The 19,994-nt window shown below is 44.5% G+C and overlaps 1 protein-coding gene across 3 annotated transcripts in view; it reads right to left on the bottom strand.

Moving 5' to 3' along the window:
• Positions 1-8,664, bottom strand: part of sorcs2 (sortilin-related VPS10 domain containing receptor 2) — a 231,981-nt gene extending 223,317 nt beyond the window's left edge. For all 3 annotated transcript variants that reach the window (XM_036551169.1, XM_036551168.1, XM_036551170.1), the window contains exon 1: positions 8,187-8,664. In XM_036551169.1, the coding sequence (XP_036407062.1) occupies positions 8,187-8,531 (345 nt within the window). In that variant the 5' untranslated portion in view covers positions 8,532-8,664. The remainder of the gene's footprint in view (positions 1-8,186) is intronic.
• Between the last annotated feature and the right edge of the window lie 11,330 nt (positions 8,665-19,994).

Consider the following 19,994-nt stretch of genomic DNA (forward strand, 5'->3'; position numbering starts at 1 on the left):
CCAAGTCCCCGACCAACACCACTGCATGTGAGCCTTCTATCCCCAGATGAACTCTGTATGAATAATAGGCAGACCCTGCACTAGGTGTGAACACGTACCGAAAGCAAGAGCTGTATGTTTGCTGTACATGCATCTGGCGAGAGGTTTCCTTCTGGATTCCTGCGACACTATCCACAGCAAGAAACGGAGTGTTGTCTGCGAGACAGCGAGCGGAGCGCAAACAAATAAGAGGCGAACAGGAAATGTGCTGATTCCTGGAAAAACCGCAAAGGAGACACCGCATCACTGATGGCACAGATAAAAGTGAAAAGGAAGCCTGGAAAATACAGAGGTGCATAAAAATAGCATAGTCTCAACGTAAGGCCCATTGTGCTGGCAGTTGGGAATGACTGTTTTGCTTGTTGCTAGGCTTCCCCACGCTGTAATCAGTTATTTCATTCAGACAAACCGGGCGTCCCAGAGTAAGCTGCATGATGGCACTTACACTGGAGACCACCTTGGAGGAGCAGAAGAAGAGAACCACCACCATTTTATTAGCTGGGGAATTTCTCCACCAAAGCAGCTGTTTAACAAACATTCCCCCAGGGCTGCACTTATCACCTCTATCCTGAGAAAATAAGCAGAATCATTTACGACTGCCGTGATTCAAACCACGACTTCCTGGCTAATTAGTAATCATCACATCCTACCTGTTGGTAGGTTTGCTTACCAGGGTAACAAGAGTTTGTGGTGCGCACAGCATGCAGCACTTGTGTACCAACGACCACACCTGTGGCAAGGAGACATGTACCTATGACAGGAAGTACTGGATATCCCCGTGCTGTTTCCCAGGTTTCACATCCATGTCAAAGGTCAGATGGACTGATTGATAGTGCTGACCAATTCGATTGAGAATGCGAGAATTGAGAATTGAGAATTTGTAGGAACAGGGAAACCTTAGTGAGAACAGAATGACATAAGCTAATCACTGCTACAAGAGTTGTAGTATTACAGGTAAGATACTTTGACCAGCAGTACTATAACAGGGTCCATTCCATGATGCTCAGGTTCAGAGTCCAACCCCAACAGCTAGTCAAGGCTGCCCCATGCTTACCCCCTGTACCGATCTGCTCCACTTTAGATATCTGTCCAGCCCACAGCGGCAGGGGCGCTGGAGTCTTGGCTTTACACCAAGGACATCAGACCTTGAGGTAAAACTCCATCAGAGCTGTAATGGTGTTGTGTAAATAACGAGGATTGACTTCAATTAGAATTCAAATGTGTGTCATTATGGGACTCCTAATGATATATCAAGCCTCAGGGACACAGAAGCTATATTACTCCATGCACACGAGACCAAAATGAATGCCGTCTTTTTTTTTTTTTTCTTGCTTCTCTTCTTTCTGCATCACTGACCCAAGGACTTTATGTTTATTCATGCCCTCACAATGAGGGGACACTGAACAAGCAGCACCCCGGGGTTGGGTGACACTTTTGATGGTGGCTTGGGGACAGACCCCAAAACACACGGGGGGGGGATTGGGGGGGGGTCAAATAAACAGCGAGGATGCCACTCAGACGGGCCGCAGAGGGCAAGACCAAAGAAAGCAGAAACATCTGGTGCCAACTGGAGTGGAAGAACCAATCACAGCCAGGCTGGGCAGGCTCTGCTGATGCCTTCTGCACCACCAGAAGCAAAGAGGATTAGAGAAGCAAGTGTGATGTTGTGTGTCATTCGGATTAAAGAGCAGGCTTAATTTGTTTTTCTTTCCACAAAAAAAAAAAAACCTCAAGGTGGTCTCCTTTGCCCCAAGTGCCATGCTTGTTTTCATATTACTGACCTCTGGGGCGTGTGGGGTGGAGGAGGGGGTGGTGAGCGCGAGTGTTAGGGACTCTGGAGCGTTGAAGGAAAGATGTAGACAAGCGCGACTTCTTTCCCCGACCACTCTGAGGGCAGGAGAGCCAGCAACAGTAACAGACACGGGCGGGCGGGCGCTGCAGCCGGCTCCGCGGCGGCGGCCGGGAGAGAGAGAGAGAGAGAGAGAGAGAGGGCGACGGTAACAGTCTGCTGCCTCTCGCGGACGCTCTGGCAGTGCCCTTGTTGAACTTGTGTACCTGCCAGCGCCTGTCACACGGCTCGGGATAATCACGGCCTTCTGCTGGACGACGGCCCACAGCCCCGGCGTCCGGGATGATTCATCGCAGATGGACAGGCGCTGTTTAAGCTCCGTCCTTCTTTAGTATTTTTTTTTTTCCCTCTTTCTCTCCCTCTCTCTCTCTCTCTCGATCTCTCTCCCTCTTTCAGACGAGGAAAGAGCCAAGCTCTTCTGAGTCCTCGCCCAGTATCTCAAAACGCCTCAGCAACCCCACAGTGACCAGTTGGGGCGTATCTCAGGAACAGGTCAATTTTAGCAGAACCACTTTCCTGTGGTATCCTCTGTATCTCACACACACACACACACGCACGCACACACACACACACACACACACACACACACACATACACGCAATACAGACATTCTGTCAGCCCAGGTTGCTTTCCCCACTCTAAAAAGCGGTCCAAAATGGTTTTGGGTGGTCAGAAAAATAAACCAAGAACTAACTAAATAATAAATAACAGTCTCTCGTTTCACCTGACTGCTGACTGCTGACTGCTTTGGCATGCGGCAAGGGGGGTTACCATGACGTCACAGCTCAGGCTTTCTCCCTGACGTTTTGAATTCCAAAGCCCTGCTATAACGCACTGTGTGGACGCAGCAGGCCTAAATGATAAGTGATATCAGGGCAGGGGGCCAGTTGTGGCCAGTGAGCAACAAACAGAGCAGGCAAAGAACTTACTTTTATTTGATAATTGCCTGGAAATAGTTTTATTGTTCCAAAGCGAGAACAAGCATGCTGATTTAATTAAGATCCAGCTATCAGCAGCCAATTCCTTTTTATCCGGTCACGTTTTATGTAATAGGTTTACCTACTCGAGTCACATGGAATAATTCTAGAGACAAAAAAATCTCCAATCACTTCAGAGTTTTTTTTTTATGTAACCCATTGTCTTTGTTACAATTACATTTAATCCAAAGTGCACAAACTTGCTGTGAAGTTTCAAGAATAAAGTATAGAATCAGCTGTTGATCTTTCTATACCTGCCAAGCTTTGAATGAAATCAAAAACAGTCCAAGACAGGTAGAAATTTAAAGGTGAGCTTTGTGCCTCCCATATCTCTTACTCAGGCACTGCCATTGCGTCCAGGATGGTGCTTTATGATTTAATGTGACTGCTCCTTGGCTATAAACAACGGGATGGACTTAATTCTGTCAAGAGCTCACTTTATTTCTGCAGACAAGTTCACATTTGTAAGGCCAGGGTTGAAATGAAGTCCCCATTTGTATGTGAATAGTGAACAAATGCCTTTTTGAAATCGTAACACTGAGAGATCACACCGACACCACCCGGTATCTATGGAAATCAAAACACATTATTATTAATACAATATCATGTTGCCCCAGACTCTGAAATTCTCAATTTAAATTCAGAAAATATAATGTTTATATTAGATATTGCCAGAGGGGATAATCCCAAACATGGCTGCCTGAAATGAGCCCTAGTCTCCTATATCTGGCTGTAAACAGATACATGCAGAGCCTCTCTCTGTGTGTGTGTGTGTTTGTGTGTGTGCGTGCGTGCGTATGTGTGTGTGTGTGTGTGTGTGTGTGTGTATGTATGTATGTGTGTGTGTGTGTGTGGTGGGGGGAGGGAGAGTACGAGGGCCAGCTGGTAGGCCTGTTATAATGTCCTTCTTCATTGGGTGAATGAGAATATCTTGTTCCAGCCAGGACTCACTGCAGCAGGTAGCACAGGAGAGATTAAAGACAGGATTGGTATTTTATTGGTCTGGTGGTGGCATTCTGTCGCATCATTCGCAGAGGTCTTGGGTTGAATGGATGCTGGATGTACAGAATGGAAAACCTATAACGTGCATGTGAGAACTTGTGCGGTGTGAACTGAGAAAAAGGACTGAATCTGTCACCCATGACAACGCATGTATGTTGAACGGAGAACTGTTTCTGATTATCATTACACTCAGCGGAGTGGATACAACGAAACTCTCCTCAGGACAGCTGTCAGAGACTTTATTTTCCAAAAACCAATCCGCAAAAAGCTCTCCCACCGCGACCCTGGGACAGAAATTACTCATGCGTCTCCACGCCTTCCTAAGACCAGGAGTGGCACCCCAGGAGTATCAGAGGACCCTATGCCACTCATTAATCATGTCTTAACATACTAAACACACTGCTCATCTCCTGCTCAAAACACTGCTGCGACAATCGAATTCACACTGCCATAAACCTGCCCTAAAAATCATCACAGGAGCCATAAGCAATAGAAACTTCACAGGCTCTCTCTCTCCCTGTCTCTCTCTCTCTTTCGCTTTCACTCACTCAATCTGACAGCCCCTCCCCTTCGTGCCCTTCTTCTTCACTCACTTTTAAGATGTAGGTTTTCGCACAAAAAATGTGGTGCAAACGCTCCGCACATAAACCCCAAAACTTGAAACATTACAAGTGAGTCACAGAAAGCGCCTGTGTGCGGCCACATTTTCATTAATCACAATGCCAGTTCGTGCTGAAACGGAACAGCTTGACAAACGGAGAAGAAAATGGTTTTTCAGAAGCACAAGATCTCCAAACAAGAGCGAGGCCGAGAAGGTTTTCGCACAAAGAGGGCCTTCTCAACACTGGGAGCACTGTGTGTTTGGAATGCGCCGTAAAGTTATGGAGCCGTTACCGATTCTCAGCGTCTTCCGGAACTGACAACAGGGTTCTGGAACTAATGAGGGCTCACGCGGCACATACAGGAATCTCCTGTGTTCTCACTCATCTCTGCTGTGTATGATTAGCCAAAACATCAACCATACTCCCTCTGCTCGCATTACACCACCATATGAATGGCTCCTGTTAACTTTTAAAGACGAAAATATCTGCCCCTCTGTTTCTGTCTCTCAGATTTTTCTTTGTGTCTTTAGAGAAAGCAACAGGTTCGATAAAACTGGATCACATTTAAACACCATTCAATTTGGTCATGTCAAACGCAGTGGCTGTTTCTTCTCTCTAATTTACAGTACGACTACGTCTACACACAGCTCCAGTTAATTAATTGAAGCTATATTTATGGCTGCTGGGTAACCAACAGAGAAATGTGACCTCCAAGTCAACAAAACCTCAAAAAGAGTCTACAGAGAGTGCGGAAGCCTTGAGCATTTGTCTTGCTCCGACACTGCGGTCCTCTCCAAAGGCCCCAACACGCACTATAAAAACATCAGCCATGCCACCAGGTTATGTATTATGTACATAGTTAATGCCACTTAGCTGCGAAGAGTGAGCGCTGATGGCTCCAACTAATTATGGCGAGCTGGAAGTATAATGTAGTCTCAGGCAGAGGGGATTGTGGGAGCTCTTCCACAGACAGGAATAATAAAGCAGATGCAGGCGGATATTTTGGGTAATTCATAAACAGCTCGCATAAATGAACTCCTGCGCCTCCATCTCCAATATGGCTGCCGGGCAGGAGAGGTCCCGACCAGCCTCACTCCCGCGGGGAGGTCAATTCTGTTTCCATATTCCAAACAGAGTCCAGCGTTGGGTCTGACATATCAATCTTCTGTGCGTTTTAGTGGACAGAGCGGAGGCATAAAGATTGCACAACAGCAGCCTGCCCTGTTTAATTACAGCTGAAATACTGCACCCTGGGGCACTACTGTCTGGATTACTAGGAGATCAATACACTGATGTCTTTTAATGCAAGCATCCAGTATTGATACACACATGCTGTAAACTGGATTTAAAAAGGTGTGGGTGTTTCTGTGTGTGTGTGTGTGTGTGTGCGTGTGTGTGCGTATGTGTGTGAATGACCATACAGTATGTATGCAGGCTTATGTGTTGGACAGTGCAGCTGGGAGTTGTAGAAATGAAAGTCCTGACTGAAATCCACCAATACTGTCATAATGACATGGCTTATGTAAGTGAATACACAGAAGATGACCCATGTCCACATCACTGCATAACCAGCATTATTATCATCATCATCTTCATACCGCAACTTCACTCTCGGTCCAAACAGTCCACTGTTCACACACACACACACACACACACACACACACTCTGTCATGGCGAGCACTGTCTGCCAGTTCTTTCCCTTCCTCTCTCTCTCTCACACACATACGCTCTCTTTCACTGCTCTGCTTGTTCTGCACAAGGCCAAACTCCTCTCGCCCACCACATACTCAAAACAAGACCCACCACTTCCATGTGACACAAAGGCACCATTTACAGCAGACAGAAAAGTGCAATCCAATAAAAAGGGGGAAAACTTCCCCCGGAGAGGGCCATTACAACCCCTGGCATCCGCCACAGCCACCATGGGCACTGGGGACCTACAGCAGCTCCGTGGCAGCCATTCTCAAACTAAACACCTCCCCATCTGCCATCTCCTATCAGCACGTCCAAGCCTGGGAATTATACATCCAACCACACACACACACACACACACACACACACACACACACACACACACACACACCCATACACACACGCACACACACGCGCACGCACGCACGCACGCACGCACACACGCACGCGCGCACACACACACACACACAGCAGACACACTCATACGCAACGCACACACAAGCTCAAACACACAAACTCAAAGAGCATACACAAACACACATACGATACAACCCCCCCCCCAGCCACCCCACCCCACCTTTCCCCAATAATGCCCCGTTCTGTATACATTGCAGGTATTTAATGAGATGATATTTCCTCCGAGTTTCGCTAGGAGGAAATGCGGTGGACATTAGCGATTTGCATGTCAACACTTTGAAGCGAGTATAGAGGAACTGGGTACAATCATAGACCGTAATTGAGGGAAATTTCATTCAATACATTATTTATAAAATACACTGTTCTGGAGTATAATCTGAATGTCTGAATGTAGACAATTACCCCCGTTGTTCCTGTACAGAAATGTCACTTCCAGTTACAGAGCAAGTACATCACTTACGAAGAAAATGCTACATAACTATGTGCGGTAGAGAGGGGTCGAGGGTAATTTGGTAATCTGAAACTGCTGAAGCTACATCTTCCCTTCTCCTCAACTGTTTTGACCGGGTGGGGCGGCTGCTTGAATTTTATTTTTCCCTTTCCTTGAAACAGTTCCACCGACCTCTGTCTATTTGGACAATTGCAGTGCGAACGAGTGATGTCCCCGCCAGACACCACGCTGCCTTCATCAGCTGTCAATAGCCGCTTTACAAAGACTACTTGTTCCTATCGTGCAGTTCAGAGCTGACCTACCATAGATCGAAAATAATGCCGATGAGAATGCTAATTATTTGAGCGTTTTTTATGCATTCTAATGTAATATTTAACGGCAATTGATTTTATTTGTCTAAACTTACTTTCTAAATTTGAGAAAACGATTGTATAGATGTTTGACCCGGAATTTTGACCTGGCATCACTACTTCCAAAGAGAATACTTTTTACTGTAAACACTTTCAACTACTAATTACGACTAACGAAAAACTCCGAGGCGGACGTACTGCTGAATACATTCCACAGGTACCTTGGTGTGCCCGCTTACGATGAGAAGTTTGAACACATAATAACATAAGCATACATATTTTTCTCTTTTGTCCTGCACAGTTAAAACAGCTAGCCACGCCGAGGTTCGCCTCATGGGGCGGGGAAACCAGTTTGCCCCAACGTCCATGGAATAATACTGTGGGTCACGTGCGGATAGGTGAACAAAAGACAGGTGCATTTTTGCACCCAATTACGCACGATCGTACAACCGTCCAAGACATGTCACGCATATACATAAAGTAACCTGTTAAATAAAGCTGTTTCGGGTTTTCACAAAGGGACATATCAACAAATTCTTTTAAGACTTTAGAGTTCAATGTCTATAATATGCGGTAGATAAAACGCAGGCCGGTGATCAAGATGTGTGGACAGCGCTGGAGAACGCGGCGTGTCTACAGCAGGCTTCCGGCCATCTAAGTTGGTGGCTGTGTTAGTGATGAAGAAACTATTTAAAGGGGAAATGCAACAACTAAACTCCATTTGCATGAACTGTCATGGTGACCAGCAGATTGTATACAGCAGGGGAATGCGATACATTTACTAAACGAAATGGGACGGGTACTTACGCTGCTGTTTTCCCCCGTCCAATGGACCATTGCCTGGTTGTGAGTGGCATCCCCTTTGAGCACGAATGAGCTGCTGAGTAGGGAGACTTTGTCCTGGGACAACGCTCTCCTGAAGCGTGCGACTCCCCTACCACCCGGATCTCCATCATTATTAGTAAAGCTCCGTCTAAGCACTCTGCCGCCGCCGCTGTCAAACGCACGATCCCCGCTGCTCCGGTTCAAAACGCCGCTGACACATCGCGTGGGTCCCAGCAATGCTATCCAAGCCGGAGCTAAAATCAACACCAGGTACAGGTGCGTGGATACGGTTCCTTTCGGAAAGAGAGGTGCGCCGCTTTGCGCCATGCTAGCGCGTTTATCTGATGCTGACAGAGACTGCGATTGCGAGAGGAAGATAGATAGATCTACTGTAAGCGGAGACGGAGGGAGGGATTGGAACCAGAGCGAGGGTATACATTGGAAACAACGTGGTCATGACTGTCTTCCAGACAGAGGACGCTGTGAAAAATAATGCTGCTGCCATCTAGCGAAAAACTGTGATACTGCCACAGTGTCTCCGCTTTTTTCTTCAAGAGTCTAACGATCCAGACACCCCGATTAGGTGGGTCAGTTTAATGTTGAGATTCCGTGTTTCTCGATGCAGGATAAATGTATCTAACCAACAGCATTTCAGTGACTAAATACATTACGTCGCCGATTATGTCTTTTCTTTTGGGCTATGCAGTCAATTTTCTGCATAGCCCAAAGAGTGCATGAAAAAGTGAAGCTTGAGTTATGTTTAAAAATGTGATTTCACATATTCCCATTGGCCAAAGTATCTGGTGGTCCAATTATGGGTGAAATTACCCTCAAAATCGAATTATGAAAATGCATAACATGCGTTGTGATTATTATCTATTATCTACAGTATATTATCTATCTTCTTATCTATAATGCATTTTAAATGTGCAGGGCTGTTTTTTTTCTGTATCAAATCCATTCTGTAAACCCATCCTGGTAGTGTGCTGGTGGGAGGATTTGCAGTGGCATGGGGAGAGGTCAGGGGTCAAAGTTTCGATTTAATCCTACTCCTCGTTATGCTAAGTGCTTCTCCGCAGATCCAATTATAGAAGAATTGCATAAGAAGCAGATTAGCCATCACTGGCCGGGGTCTCGAGTGTGCGGGGTCCCCTGCATCTGCTGCCGTCGCTGTCAATCAAGAACTCAATCAGACCAAGGAAGATCGAATCCTAACAGCCGAACGGCCAACCGAAAATCAGCCCGAGCTCAGACGGCTCAAGTGCAAAACCTGAATCTCTCTGCCAGCCTCGGGTTTGCTATTTAAGGTCACTGGGTGGGTTGATACTGTATCTCACTGCAGCTCCCCCACCCCCCGACCCCCCCCCATCCACCCCCCACCCCAGTCACCCCTCTCCCTTCATGCCTTTGGAGTTTGCATTGTGTAGTTTGTTTATTTCAGCAGATCACTTATCCCTGATAATATATTCAGGGCCTGGAGGAGCGGCTGGAGACAGAATGTTTGCAGGGCTATTCTGTTTGCTCTTTGTCTTGGTAGGGAGAAAATTATACAATCCTCCTTATTAATACGCACACCCTGAATGCCAGCGCGTGTGTGAAGGGGGTGGGGTGGGGGGTGTTATCTGCTGACCTCTGTTGACAGTTTTCTCTCCCATTGTGGATAGTAAATGGGGAGAAATGTAAATGTTTGATACCTTTGCATGCACGGCGGTACAGGCCAGGATCCACAGCTGCTCAGAGGAATACAGATTGCGTCTGTGGTGTCTTGTGGGTAGGGAAGCCGTTATTGACATACAGGGGCTCTGCTCAATCTAAAAGGATTTACAGCTCACAATGGCTGTGTTAATACCATCAGCGCGTCCCAGAGGTTTGTGTTCTTTGTTGCTTTATGAGCGTAACCTGTGTGACGGCTCGCCCCGCATCACAGAAGCTCAGGTGTCGTCCTGCTCATTCAGCCTGTCGACAGCACATCACTACGCGCCCTAATCCCTTCCTGCGTTCACTGATTCATGCCACGGGTGGAAATGGCTTTCCTCAAATACGTATCCACCTCCAGAAAAGATCGCCTTATCGAGCGCATGGGTGATTCATTTTCGAAACGGTCATGTGCGCTGGAATGAAGCGCGGCTCTTGATCGGTGCCTGGCTGTGTCTACTTCTGTGTTTCACCGAGTCTGTCAGACTCAGAAGCGCTATCGACGTTGCGCCTTCCTCTCATTGTTATTAATTGTTATCTACAGTATAGTGGTGTTTGACAGGTGTGTGCCTGTCACTTTGCCCTCGATCTGACAAAGCGGAGGGACACTTAGAATGTCACACTGTCTGGCAGGCCTGGTCACAGTAGAGGATTAGAATAGGGTGGAAGGACACGGCCTAGTAGGGGGACGTGTGGCAAAGTCAGTGCTGATGTTTGTTCTTTGTTGTTTAGTGTTTATTGTTTTGGGTGTATAATGTAACAAGCGGCATCTTACATGTTTATGTTGAGACATTGGCTCCTTTTTTTGGCATACACCAAATTAACAAATAGGCAACTTGCATAGCTTACTGTCATGTTATCTATATATTTCAGATAGATTGATATTTACTGAGGTAATTAAGGTACATGCCCTTAAGATACAATAACCACCCTGGGATTAAACCTTGTGTTTAAACTATGCCTGGCACCTCACAAGGCTAAACATCACATCGCCTGTGAGATAAAAGGTAAAAAAGATTAAAAAATGATTTTTATATAAAATGTTGGCTTTCAAAAGGAATTCTGCTTGCTCATGCCCCAAAATGCAGACACTTGTGGGTTGAGGTTAAAAGCTGAAGCACTTAAAACGGCCCTTATTTTAAAAAGGTTTTCATCCTTCTTCTCACTATAGCAAGTACCTATTATTCAAAGGGCATCTTGATCTGAATCAGTAGCTCTCTTTTTTTTCTCCAGCCTGACTCCAAAGAGCACTCATAAGTTTTTCCTTCTTTATTTTCAAATAATGATGTCATGAATTGAGCTGTGCTGTAGTAGATGGTGACCCTTGAGGTGAGGGGCCAGGGTCCTCTCGCTATAGTGGTTCAGTATCCCACCTACCTCCTGTCCTGGCCCACTGGAATGTTGCAATAACGTCACTGTCTACGACTCATAAGCTCTTCCTCGGGTTGTTGTGCATTCATTTGCATAACAGGCACCTTATCAGCTACTTACATTTAGCAGGGTTTTTTTATGGGTGAAATTCAGGTGTGTCGCTGCAGGAACAAGCCCGTGGGAGGTTGAACCTGCAACCCTAATAATTACTTTACAAAGACAACCAATCACCTCATACCGCTGTGTTTCTCTTTTTCCCGCGGTGGCTGTCTCCTTCATGACCGTGACTATCAATTATGAGATACACATGGGGGTAATTCTTTCCCTCCGTAGGATTGCGGCCAAATCCCCAGCAGTCTCCTGTCACGCGCTGTCATCTGCGATTAAAAATTACCGGCGTGATAACTCACCTCCTCCCGGAAAAAAGCGCCCGGTCCACAGTAATTTGGAGGCTGAAGCGCGGAGCGCTTCACGAAATCGGTGCGAGCGGAGTGCAGAACCTTGACAGCGAGCGGTTTCACCTTGAGCACAAAAGCCCGAGGCAAGGCGAGCGTTGTGGGGAACCTTGGCTGCGCCGTGCTGTTTTGCACCGCACCGAAAATTATAAACCCTGTTCAAGAGGGTAAATGAGCAAGCGCCCCCCCCCCCATCCCAATCAGGCATTTCTCTCAGAATGCAGGCTGCCTACCACCAGACCCTGATCCTAAACTGGAAACTGGGAACAGCGCGCTTACTAATGACGCTAACTGTGAAAGAGCTGTTTACACACGTCTCTGCAAACACCATCTTAATCATAATCAAGGATGCTGCCTGTTACAAGCGGGCGAACCGGCGCGATGTCTCAGAGCAATTTATCAATGAGTCCTTTCAGAATGGTTTATGTGCACTCTCACTTGACAGGGTGCTCATCACAAAATGAATCTTTCCTGTCCTGCGGAACGGAATTTAAATAAGATGAGTTCCAGCATTTCTAATTAAAAAATAAACCCTTGAGAGCCAGTTAGTGTGTTCATTCTTCAAAAGAAGTGGAAAATGGGGGGGGGGGGGGGTAAGGGCCCATGATGCTTAAGTAAACTGCATCATTCACATTCTGATGAGGCTGATGAACTGAGGGGATGGTGGAGGAGGGGCGGGGTGAACATCAGTCCAACAGGACGGGAATCCACTGTGATGAACTGAGAAGCGCACAAACATAATTTTGAAGGGAGGAGGCAAGAGGGATGAGGCGAACCGGAGAGGCTGACTGAGTGATTACCGTTTGAGCATGAGAGCAGCTTCATGAATTCGACAAGAGGGTGATACAAGATATCACTTGCTCTCAGGTGGGATCATAAAGGAGACTCATCTTTTATGACGGTACAGTGCTGGCCAGCGCCGGTCCAGAATCTTAATGGACTCAGAGGGCAGGCTCAGTACCAGTAGCCCCCCTCAAGGGAGTGCTATCTCTGTCAGCACAGCAACAAATTTGCCTGAAGAAAGGAAAAAAAAAAGATGCGTGATATTTATCCCGTCCATCCTGGGATATTCGGTTTATACCTGGCAAAAAGCACCATGAAAATATCTGGAGGCCCAGGATTTCTGCTGCTGGTATTGAAATTCTGTTAATTTTAGTTGAGCTTATGGAAGTAGGTGTGCTGTAAATGCATGCTGAAATAAAGGGGTGCTTATTAAGCTCTGTTTTGAGGCTCATCACAAAGGCGCCAGCTGTGCCTTTACCACAGCAGCCCTGGATCTTTTAACAGAGCAGGCTGAGCGCCCCCTGCTGGAAGCTGAGGACCAACACATGAAAAGAATGACATTGGATTGTTTTGACTTGGCTTTTCTGCTAACTTGCCATGTTTGGTTTAATGTTTTTCTTCATCAGAGTCTTTTTGTCTTCATTACAGTATTTTTCTGTGTGGATTCGTTTAAAGCTGGCAATGACTTTTTAAGCTGCTTACGTTATGCATAGAAGTTTGGCTCAGTGGATTATTACAGGAGAAATTCTGATTTTAGTTGCTTATGGGCCACAATTCTTGATACAGTCTACCTTGGGACCAGGTGTGCCATCAAATATTTGGCTTTGCCGTAGCTTGATAGATGAGCTGAATCTTAATTGATTTTAACTCCAGGCTTTAGATGGAATGACATTGACCTCAACCTGATAATAAGTGTCCAGATGTGGCCAGACAGAAGAGAGATGCAGAGGTACCGCCCCACCCGTGGCATTACTCTGCCCCTGACATGGCTCCGCCCATGATTCCACACAGCCAGTCACAGTGAGAGGAGTCCTGGCAGCCCTGACAGTTCCCTTCCTCCAGCCAGCGATATAGTGCTGTCCACTGGTATGAATTGAGAAGGGTCACAGCAGAGACTGCCCATCCCCAAGATGGCAACAGCGTTCTGATGGTAACATCAAGTACAGTGCACAACAGCATGCATACTGAAGGAAAAACAGCAACGGCAACAGCATGCAAATGTTCCTTCTTGCCAATACCCCCCCAAGTTCCCCCAGCCCCCCCACCTCCCCCCAGCCCCCCCACCCCACCAGTGAGACTGACCTCATTATTCTTCTCACACGAAGAAGTGAGCTGTGAAAGGTCCTGGCTCATGAATAATAAACGAATCTGTGTTTTTGTATGAGAATTCATTAAATGTCTCAAAGATGAAAAAAAAAACATCATGTCTTTCTGGGTCATTTAACAACTGTTATGCATGCAGTCAGTTAGTCAGTGACATCAGTTTGCCGCATCGGTAATGCTCTGTAATTTTCCTTCTGAATCATTGTCAACAGCAACAGAAGCAGAGCATACGTCCTGTGGGAGGTATGGTCATGGCAGCTATTCATAGACGCTCAGCCTTAACCCAGATAGGAAGCACAGAAAAAAAAAAAACACACAACATCCCACTTACTTGTTGGAGTATTGTCATAGACAGGGCAGATACCAGCCATAAGAAAGGAAATGCAGAAAAACAATAAAGAACAGGGAGTGTAAGTTATCGCATCCCTGTTGTCCCATCCAATGAATATTCACTGCATAGTTTTCCACTGTTTTAAAGGATCCCTGGCACTCGGCAGTTTATGAAAGCACTTTCAATGAAGAGAGGCTACTCACTTCAGAATGTCAGCGCATTTAGCAAAGTGTCCATGGAAAGCCAAGAGTGATTGTTGAGGCATGTTTTATCTTTGATCCTTCATGAGGATTAAGGTCTACACTATCTACTGACCCTTCTGGCTTCCAACAAACAAAAATAAGGATTATCCTCATTCTCAGAGACTAATACTACAATCTACCTTTTTCCCTGAACATAAAACATACATTGATAAGACTTCAATCTTTTATCTATTTTTGTGGCTGTGCTGTTATTACGGGCACTGTCCTAGCTGTGTCTAGCTTAGTTTAGACTGTCTGTGTAAAAAATGCATTAGCTGAACATTGAGATGAGGGGAATAAAATCATTTCATTTATTCCCCTGTGAGGCTTTACGCAGAACTGCAGAAAGGGCTCTGTGCTTGATAACTGATAAAATATGCTGTATGAGATCGTTTCAATGTTTTTTCTTTGTTTCCCATATGTATAAAAACATGGTTAATGAAATTCCTATTGTTCTTTTTTTTACTAAAAATACCTACACATTTTCATTTGGTGTCAGCTGTATGCCGGGCCTCTCTAATTTGCGATACACTGCATTTAATCTGTTGATCATCCTGACTGTTACTGGAAAGACCTAATTATTCAAAACATGAGATTACCACCCTCATTATGGAATAATCTTACTCCAGAAGAACAGCATGTTTCTCCATCTGATTCAGGCTGCATTCTGAATGTTTCACAGAATGGGTTTGTGAATCAAGGAGGACACATTGTATAGCAATGCTGTCTGCATCGTTTTCCATGTATGAATTATTTGGTTCTTTTCCTTGGGCGGCAAAGTAAAACATCTGTACAGGTGATGCAGTGAGACATGGGAGAGATTTACATCAATTAGCTCTGTCTCATCTGATACTGCATAACTACAGCATGTGTGAAAAGAGGCTGCAGCAAGGAATTGAACAGGACGGTGAACTGAACATTCATAAAAAGGCTAACCAGAATTCTCCACTCTGCGTATAGCATAAGGTTTCTCCTACCTGTCACTTTTCCAACCATGGTAAACTACACACACACACACACACACACACACACACACACACACACACACACACAATATGTATACATACTGTAAAATTAAATTAAATGGTCCTGAGTACCTTAATCTGATTGTGATACAAGCCTGTCAGCAGATTTTTGTCCCAAATAAGATATATTTAAGAGTCAGGTTGTCATAAAAACTATATTACCAGTATATTATCATTGTGGTTGGAGTAACTGTGCTTGTAACAAGTGTCGTTAACTGTTATTTGAAACTTTGCCTTTTTCTTCCATAGGAATATTTAAGGCAACAGCATAAAAAGGATGACAATCCCCGCAGGCATCTGCACTTACAGTTGGTGTTAAGTGAAGAGAAATAAATCTATAATTTCACAGCCAAGGTTTGAGGCAGGTAATTGCAAGGGGTATTAGGACAGATAACACTGTGATATAGCTTTCATGTACACACATCAAGGCAATGTTCCACTCTGTCTTCCTCAGCACACTCCTGGTAACACACGTGTGGTTTATCATTGCAATTTCTCTTCTAGCCCGAATGGCTTATCCTGACTCCTGTGCTGTGAAGCAGCTTGTTTTAAAGTTTACCCTATGGACAAGATGTCAGTCCATTTCAGGGCCAATCCCACAGTCTATATCTGTAATGCTGAGTACCCATCAGAGAGGCAGTGGGGACTCTCTAGCCATAAGGCCCCTGAGTCAGCAAGCACAAAGTGTATCATTCTTCTAACAACCATACAGGGAGAAAAAGCATGCCTCTAAGTCTATGGTCTGAAAAAGTGCTTGCATTTACCATCTTCCCACAAGGTAGAACAGTCTTTCAACTAGGTCAATACTTCAACAAGGGTGGTCAGAGGGCTACATCAAAATGGCAGTAAAAACATCTCATTTGAGAAAGCTCAGAAACTACAGCAACACCAAAAAGCAACTAGACACTAAAGTAAAGGAGTACGGGAGGAAGGCATCTGATATCTGGCAAGCTAGCAATCATGGAGTTCAGAAAATGGCGTTCTGAAGTCCCCAGCAGAGTCATCACTGATACCGCAACAGGTCCTGACACTGGGCTCCAGACAGACACTAATAATAATTATGATGAACTTTCCTCTCCTTTGGGGAGGAAAAACACTTGAAGGGCCTAATGAAAGAAAAAAAAATCAAGCACATAGACCTGGCAGAAACCTGAAGAGGCAGGATACGTGACTGCCATGCATCTTGTTAAAGACAGACATAGGGGATTCCTCAAAACATCTGCAGTACGGCAAATCTTGGTCAACAGTCAATATGATTCCTCATGGCCGAGATCCCACGACACTCAAAAGAGATGATTTTAGCCCTGATGTTCTTACAGACTGGGTCTTTCCATTTAGCCCCCTAATCATCCCCGCTACGGATAAATTCAGTGCCTTGAATTTCCTGTGGAGAAAAATGGTCAGTGCTAAATCAACTTTTACAAAGTCTACGTGAGTGTGGCAGGGCTCAGATGAACTCTATTAGAGTTAATCTCACACTGAGTGTTTTGATTTGTACTCTTCCCTGTACTCCCTGGTCATCAGTGGAAATGAGAAATCATCCCTCAGTTTATGTTCATGGCTAAATAACGACTGAAAAAAAAAAAAAAACAACTGACTGAGCCCTCAAAGAAAACCAGAGAATAGCTGGTGGCTGTGGATTTAGAAGAACACCAGCTATGTAAATGGTGTCAGAGAGGGGGAAACAGACAAGCCAGACACAGCAGGGTCAAGTAGGTCCAGCACCTCTGTTGTGCTGTCTGGTGGCCTGCTGAGCGCAAGGAGCAAAATGCTCTGGAAGGTGGGGGACCCAGCTGTTCCTGATCTCCCCATTCCTCTCTGTCATCTTAGTCAGCCTTCAGATCCAACCCACAGCTTGTACATTCTCATCCCACATCATAATCATTACTGGAGTGTCAGCTTGGGTTGCGGTTTCACAGCAACAACAACAGCATTTTGGCTCGTTCTAAGGAGCTTGGTTTTCTAGCTTTGTGGATGCTTGTGCAAATATATTGCATTCATCAGGATTCATGAATACTGTTCATGCGAAATGTCTGTTTTATGGTAAAATAAAAAAGAGAGAAATGTGTTTTTGTGTAATTACTTTGTGTTTACATGTTTGTCACCCCCCCCCCCCCCCCCCCCTTATCTTGTGACAAATTCAGGTCAATAGATGTCTATTATGTATGTATGAGATGCATATGCAGAGATGAGTACACCTGGAACAATTACTGAGTCCTGGAAAAAGGTCAATTCTGACTATAATGTCGATATAGACTGGATTGACCTATATACTGATTTTGCTCACACAATTAAAGTCCAATATGTTACATGTGGGAGTTATTTATATCCTTCAATATAAATGTGGATACACAACATGGATGGCCATCTAAATAGCACTGAGCGTAATCCCTAATATGTCATAGTGCGGGGGAATGTCTTGTGATGTTCTATAGTAACATATTTATTATCAAGGTAAGCTTCAAAGCCTTAGTGCCACACAGACAACATGAACATAGATTTGGATGACAGGTATATGTTGGGATACCATTTTAGCTGCCATGTTGTGTTCCAAAGACTATGTATGTACTTGATGCTAAGGAAAGTATTACAGCACTGATGTCTCTCATATAGAGACAGAAAGTTAGAAAAAAAATCTTCGTATTTGCAACCTGGATATCAGGTTGACACATGCATTTTTTGCAAGTAACAGTAAAGGTTTTCTTGTGGATTCCTGCCAAGTCTGAGGTTAGGAATCATGCCCAATGTCTCAGGCCCGAGACCAGTGATTGGTCCATTCCCTTCCCCCTTTATCTCTCTTGAACATGCCAGCTGCAGAATAATAAACGCTTTCCTAAGTGTGAATGAATGAATCAAATTCTCCACTGCACATATTGGCTCTCTGTTTACATGACAAGTTGGAAACACTATCTTAACAACCAGATGTTCTTTACAGACCCTTCTGGTCTGGAATGAAATTTCACATCTGAAGGGCTACAATTTGAGCAGCAAGAGAGGTGATTTTTCTGTAGGTCTCCACTTTTCCTGGAAGTGCATAGCTGTCTCATGGCAGACAGTGGTGAGAGGAGGGACTGGAGAGAGTTGTGTGTAACTCAGAGAGGAAAATTCCCTGAAGGAGTCGTGCAACAAAAAAGGTAAGGTGATGCCGGGCTTTCATGCTTTCATGCTGGGTTAACTTTTATGTGGAGAGCCTATGAAAAACACCCACTGACATGCCTTCAAGTAGGATATACTATACACTACTATACAATAAATGCTTTTGAATGACCCCCCCCCCCCCCCCAAAAAAAAAGGAAAAAAAAAAAGAGACGAGAGGCTAAAAAAGGTAACTGATGTCTTTCAAATATGTTATGGTTGGAGAACCTTTAAGCATGCATTAAATCTGAGGACTCCATAATGTGCCAGTGAATGTGATCACCAGAGTTAATATCATGGTATTCCTTTCTAATTCCTTACAATGGTGATCTAAAAATAAACCAGTTAACACTCAGCATTTTCACAAACAACCATTCATGATTTACTGTTAATACAAACATATTTTTTACATAGATAAACCTTTTCAAGGTTTTTAATGAAGCATTAAAGAAAGAAAATTGTTTTTGATTGTTTTCAATTACTGTTATTATAATGATCAAATATGTTCACATTATCCTACAACAACTGTAAAAATTTATGTAAACAGCCCAATAATCATGTTGTCAACATGAAAGTGTTTTTCGGTTTATTTGGTTTGGCTTTTTTCAAATTATTTATATTCTGAAGTACATGCCAGCCAGAAAATATATACGCAGCAAAATCAAATGTCATGGATAACAGTAGAATAACAGGGGTCAAGGAATTGAACTAGTCTGGGAAGCTCAGTTTTCACAATGTCTAGTCCAGCTTGCTTCAAACTCTCATTCAAAAAGGACACTTGACAGGTTTTAGCTGTCTGTGCCAAGAGCCAGTTGATGTTGCAGCCTAAACTCCTGTCTCTTTATACCTCTTTGCAGATTTCAAACTGGTTCATATTTGAACCAAGGAAACCCATACTGCTAACTGATATATTCATCAAGTGTGAGCATCGTGACTTTAGGTACATATTTGATTGCAGTCTCAAACAACCAAAAATCCTTAAAGTAATGTGATTATAAAGAAATAGCCACAAAGGTCCGGTGGCAACTATGCCGAGATGACACACATATAATTAGCAAGCAAAAACAGGGGAATAACACCCTCAATCAGCATAGATATTTTTCAACACCTAAAAGACAAGTTGGCAACACTCCTCCCTGCAGTTATAGGTGATCTGTGCATATTTATTTCAGTTAAGTGAACCAGTTGTCCACACTTAGTGAGACTGGCTGAATAAAGCAGGCCTGACACAAGGCTGGTAAGCATGGCTAAAGAAGATGTAGCACGGTCATTTGTTTTCCTGGCACCCCCCATGTCCTGTATTATGGGTTATGTCAGGTTTACAAGATTATGCAATTGTGTCCAGACTGTTTAGAACCACTTATCTTGGAGTATCTAATGGTAAACATGCTCAGGTCTACTACTGTAAGCCTGAACTAAATTGTTGTTTT

The sequence above is a fragment of the Megalops cyprinoides genome, chromosome 18 (assembly GCF_013368585.1).
Source record: "Megalops cyprinoides isolate fMegCyp1 chromosome 18, fMegCyp1.pri, whole genome shotgun sequence".
In the NCBI taxonomy this organism is placed as follows: Eukaryota; Metazoa; Chordata; class Actinopteri; order Elopiformes; family Megalopidae; genus Megalops; species Megalops cyprinoides.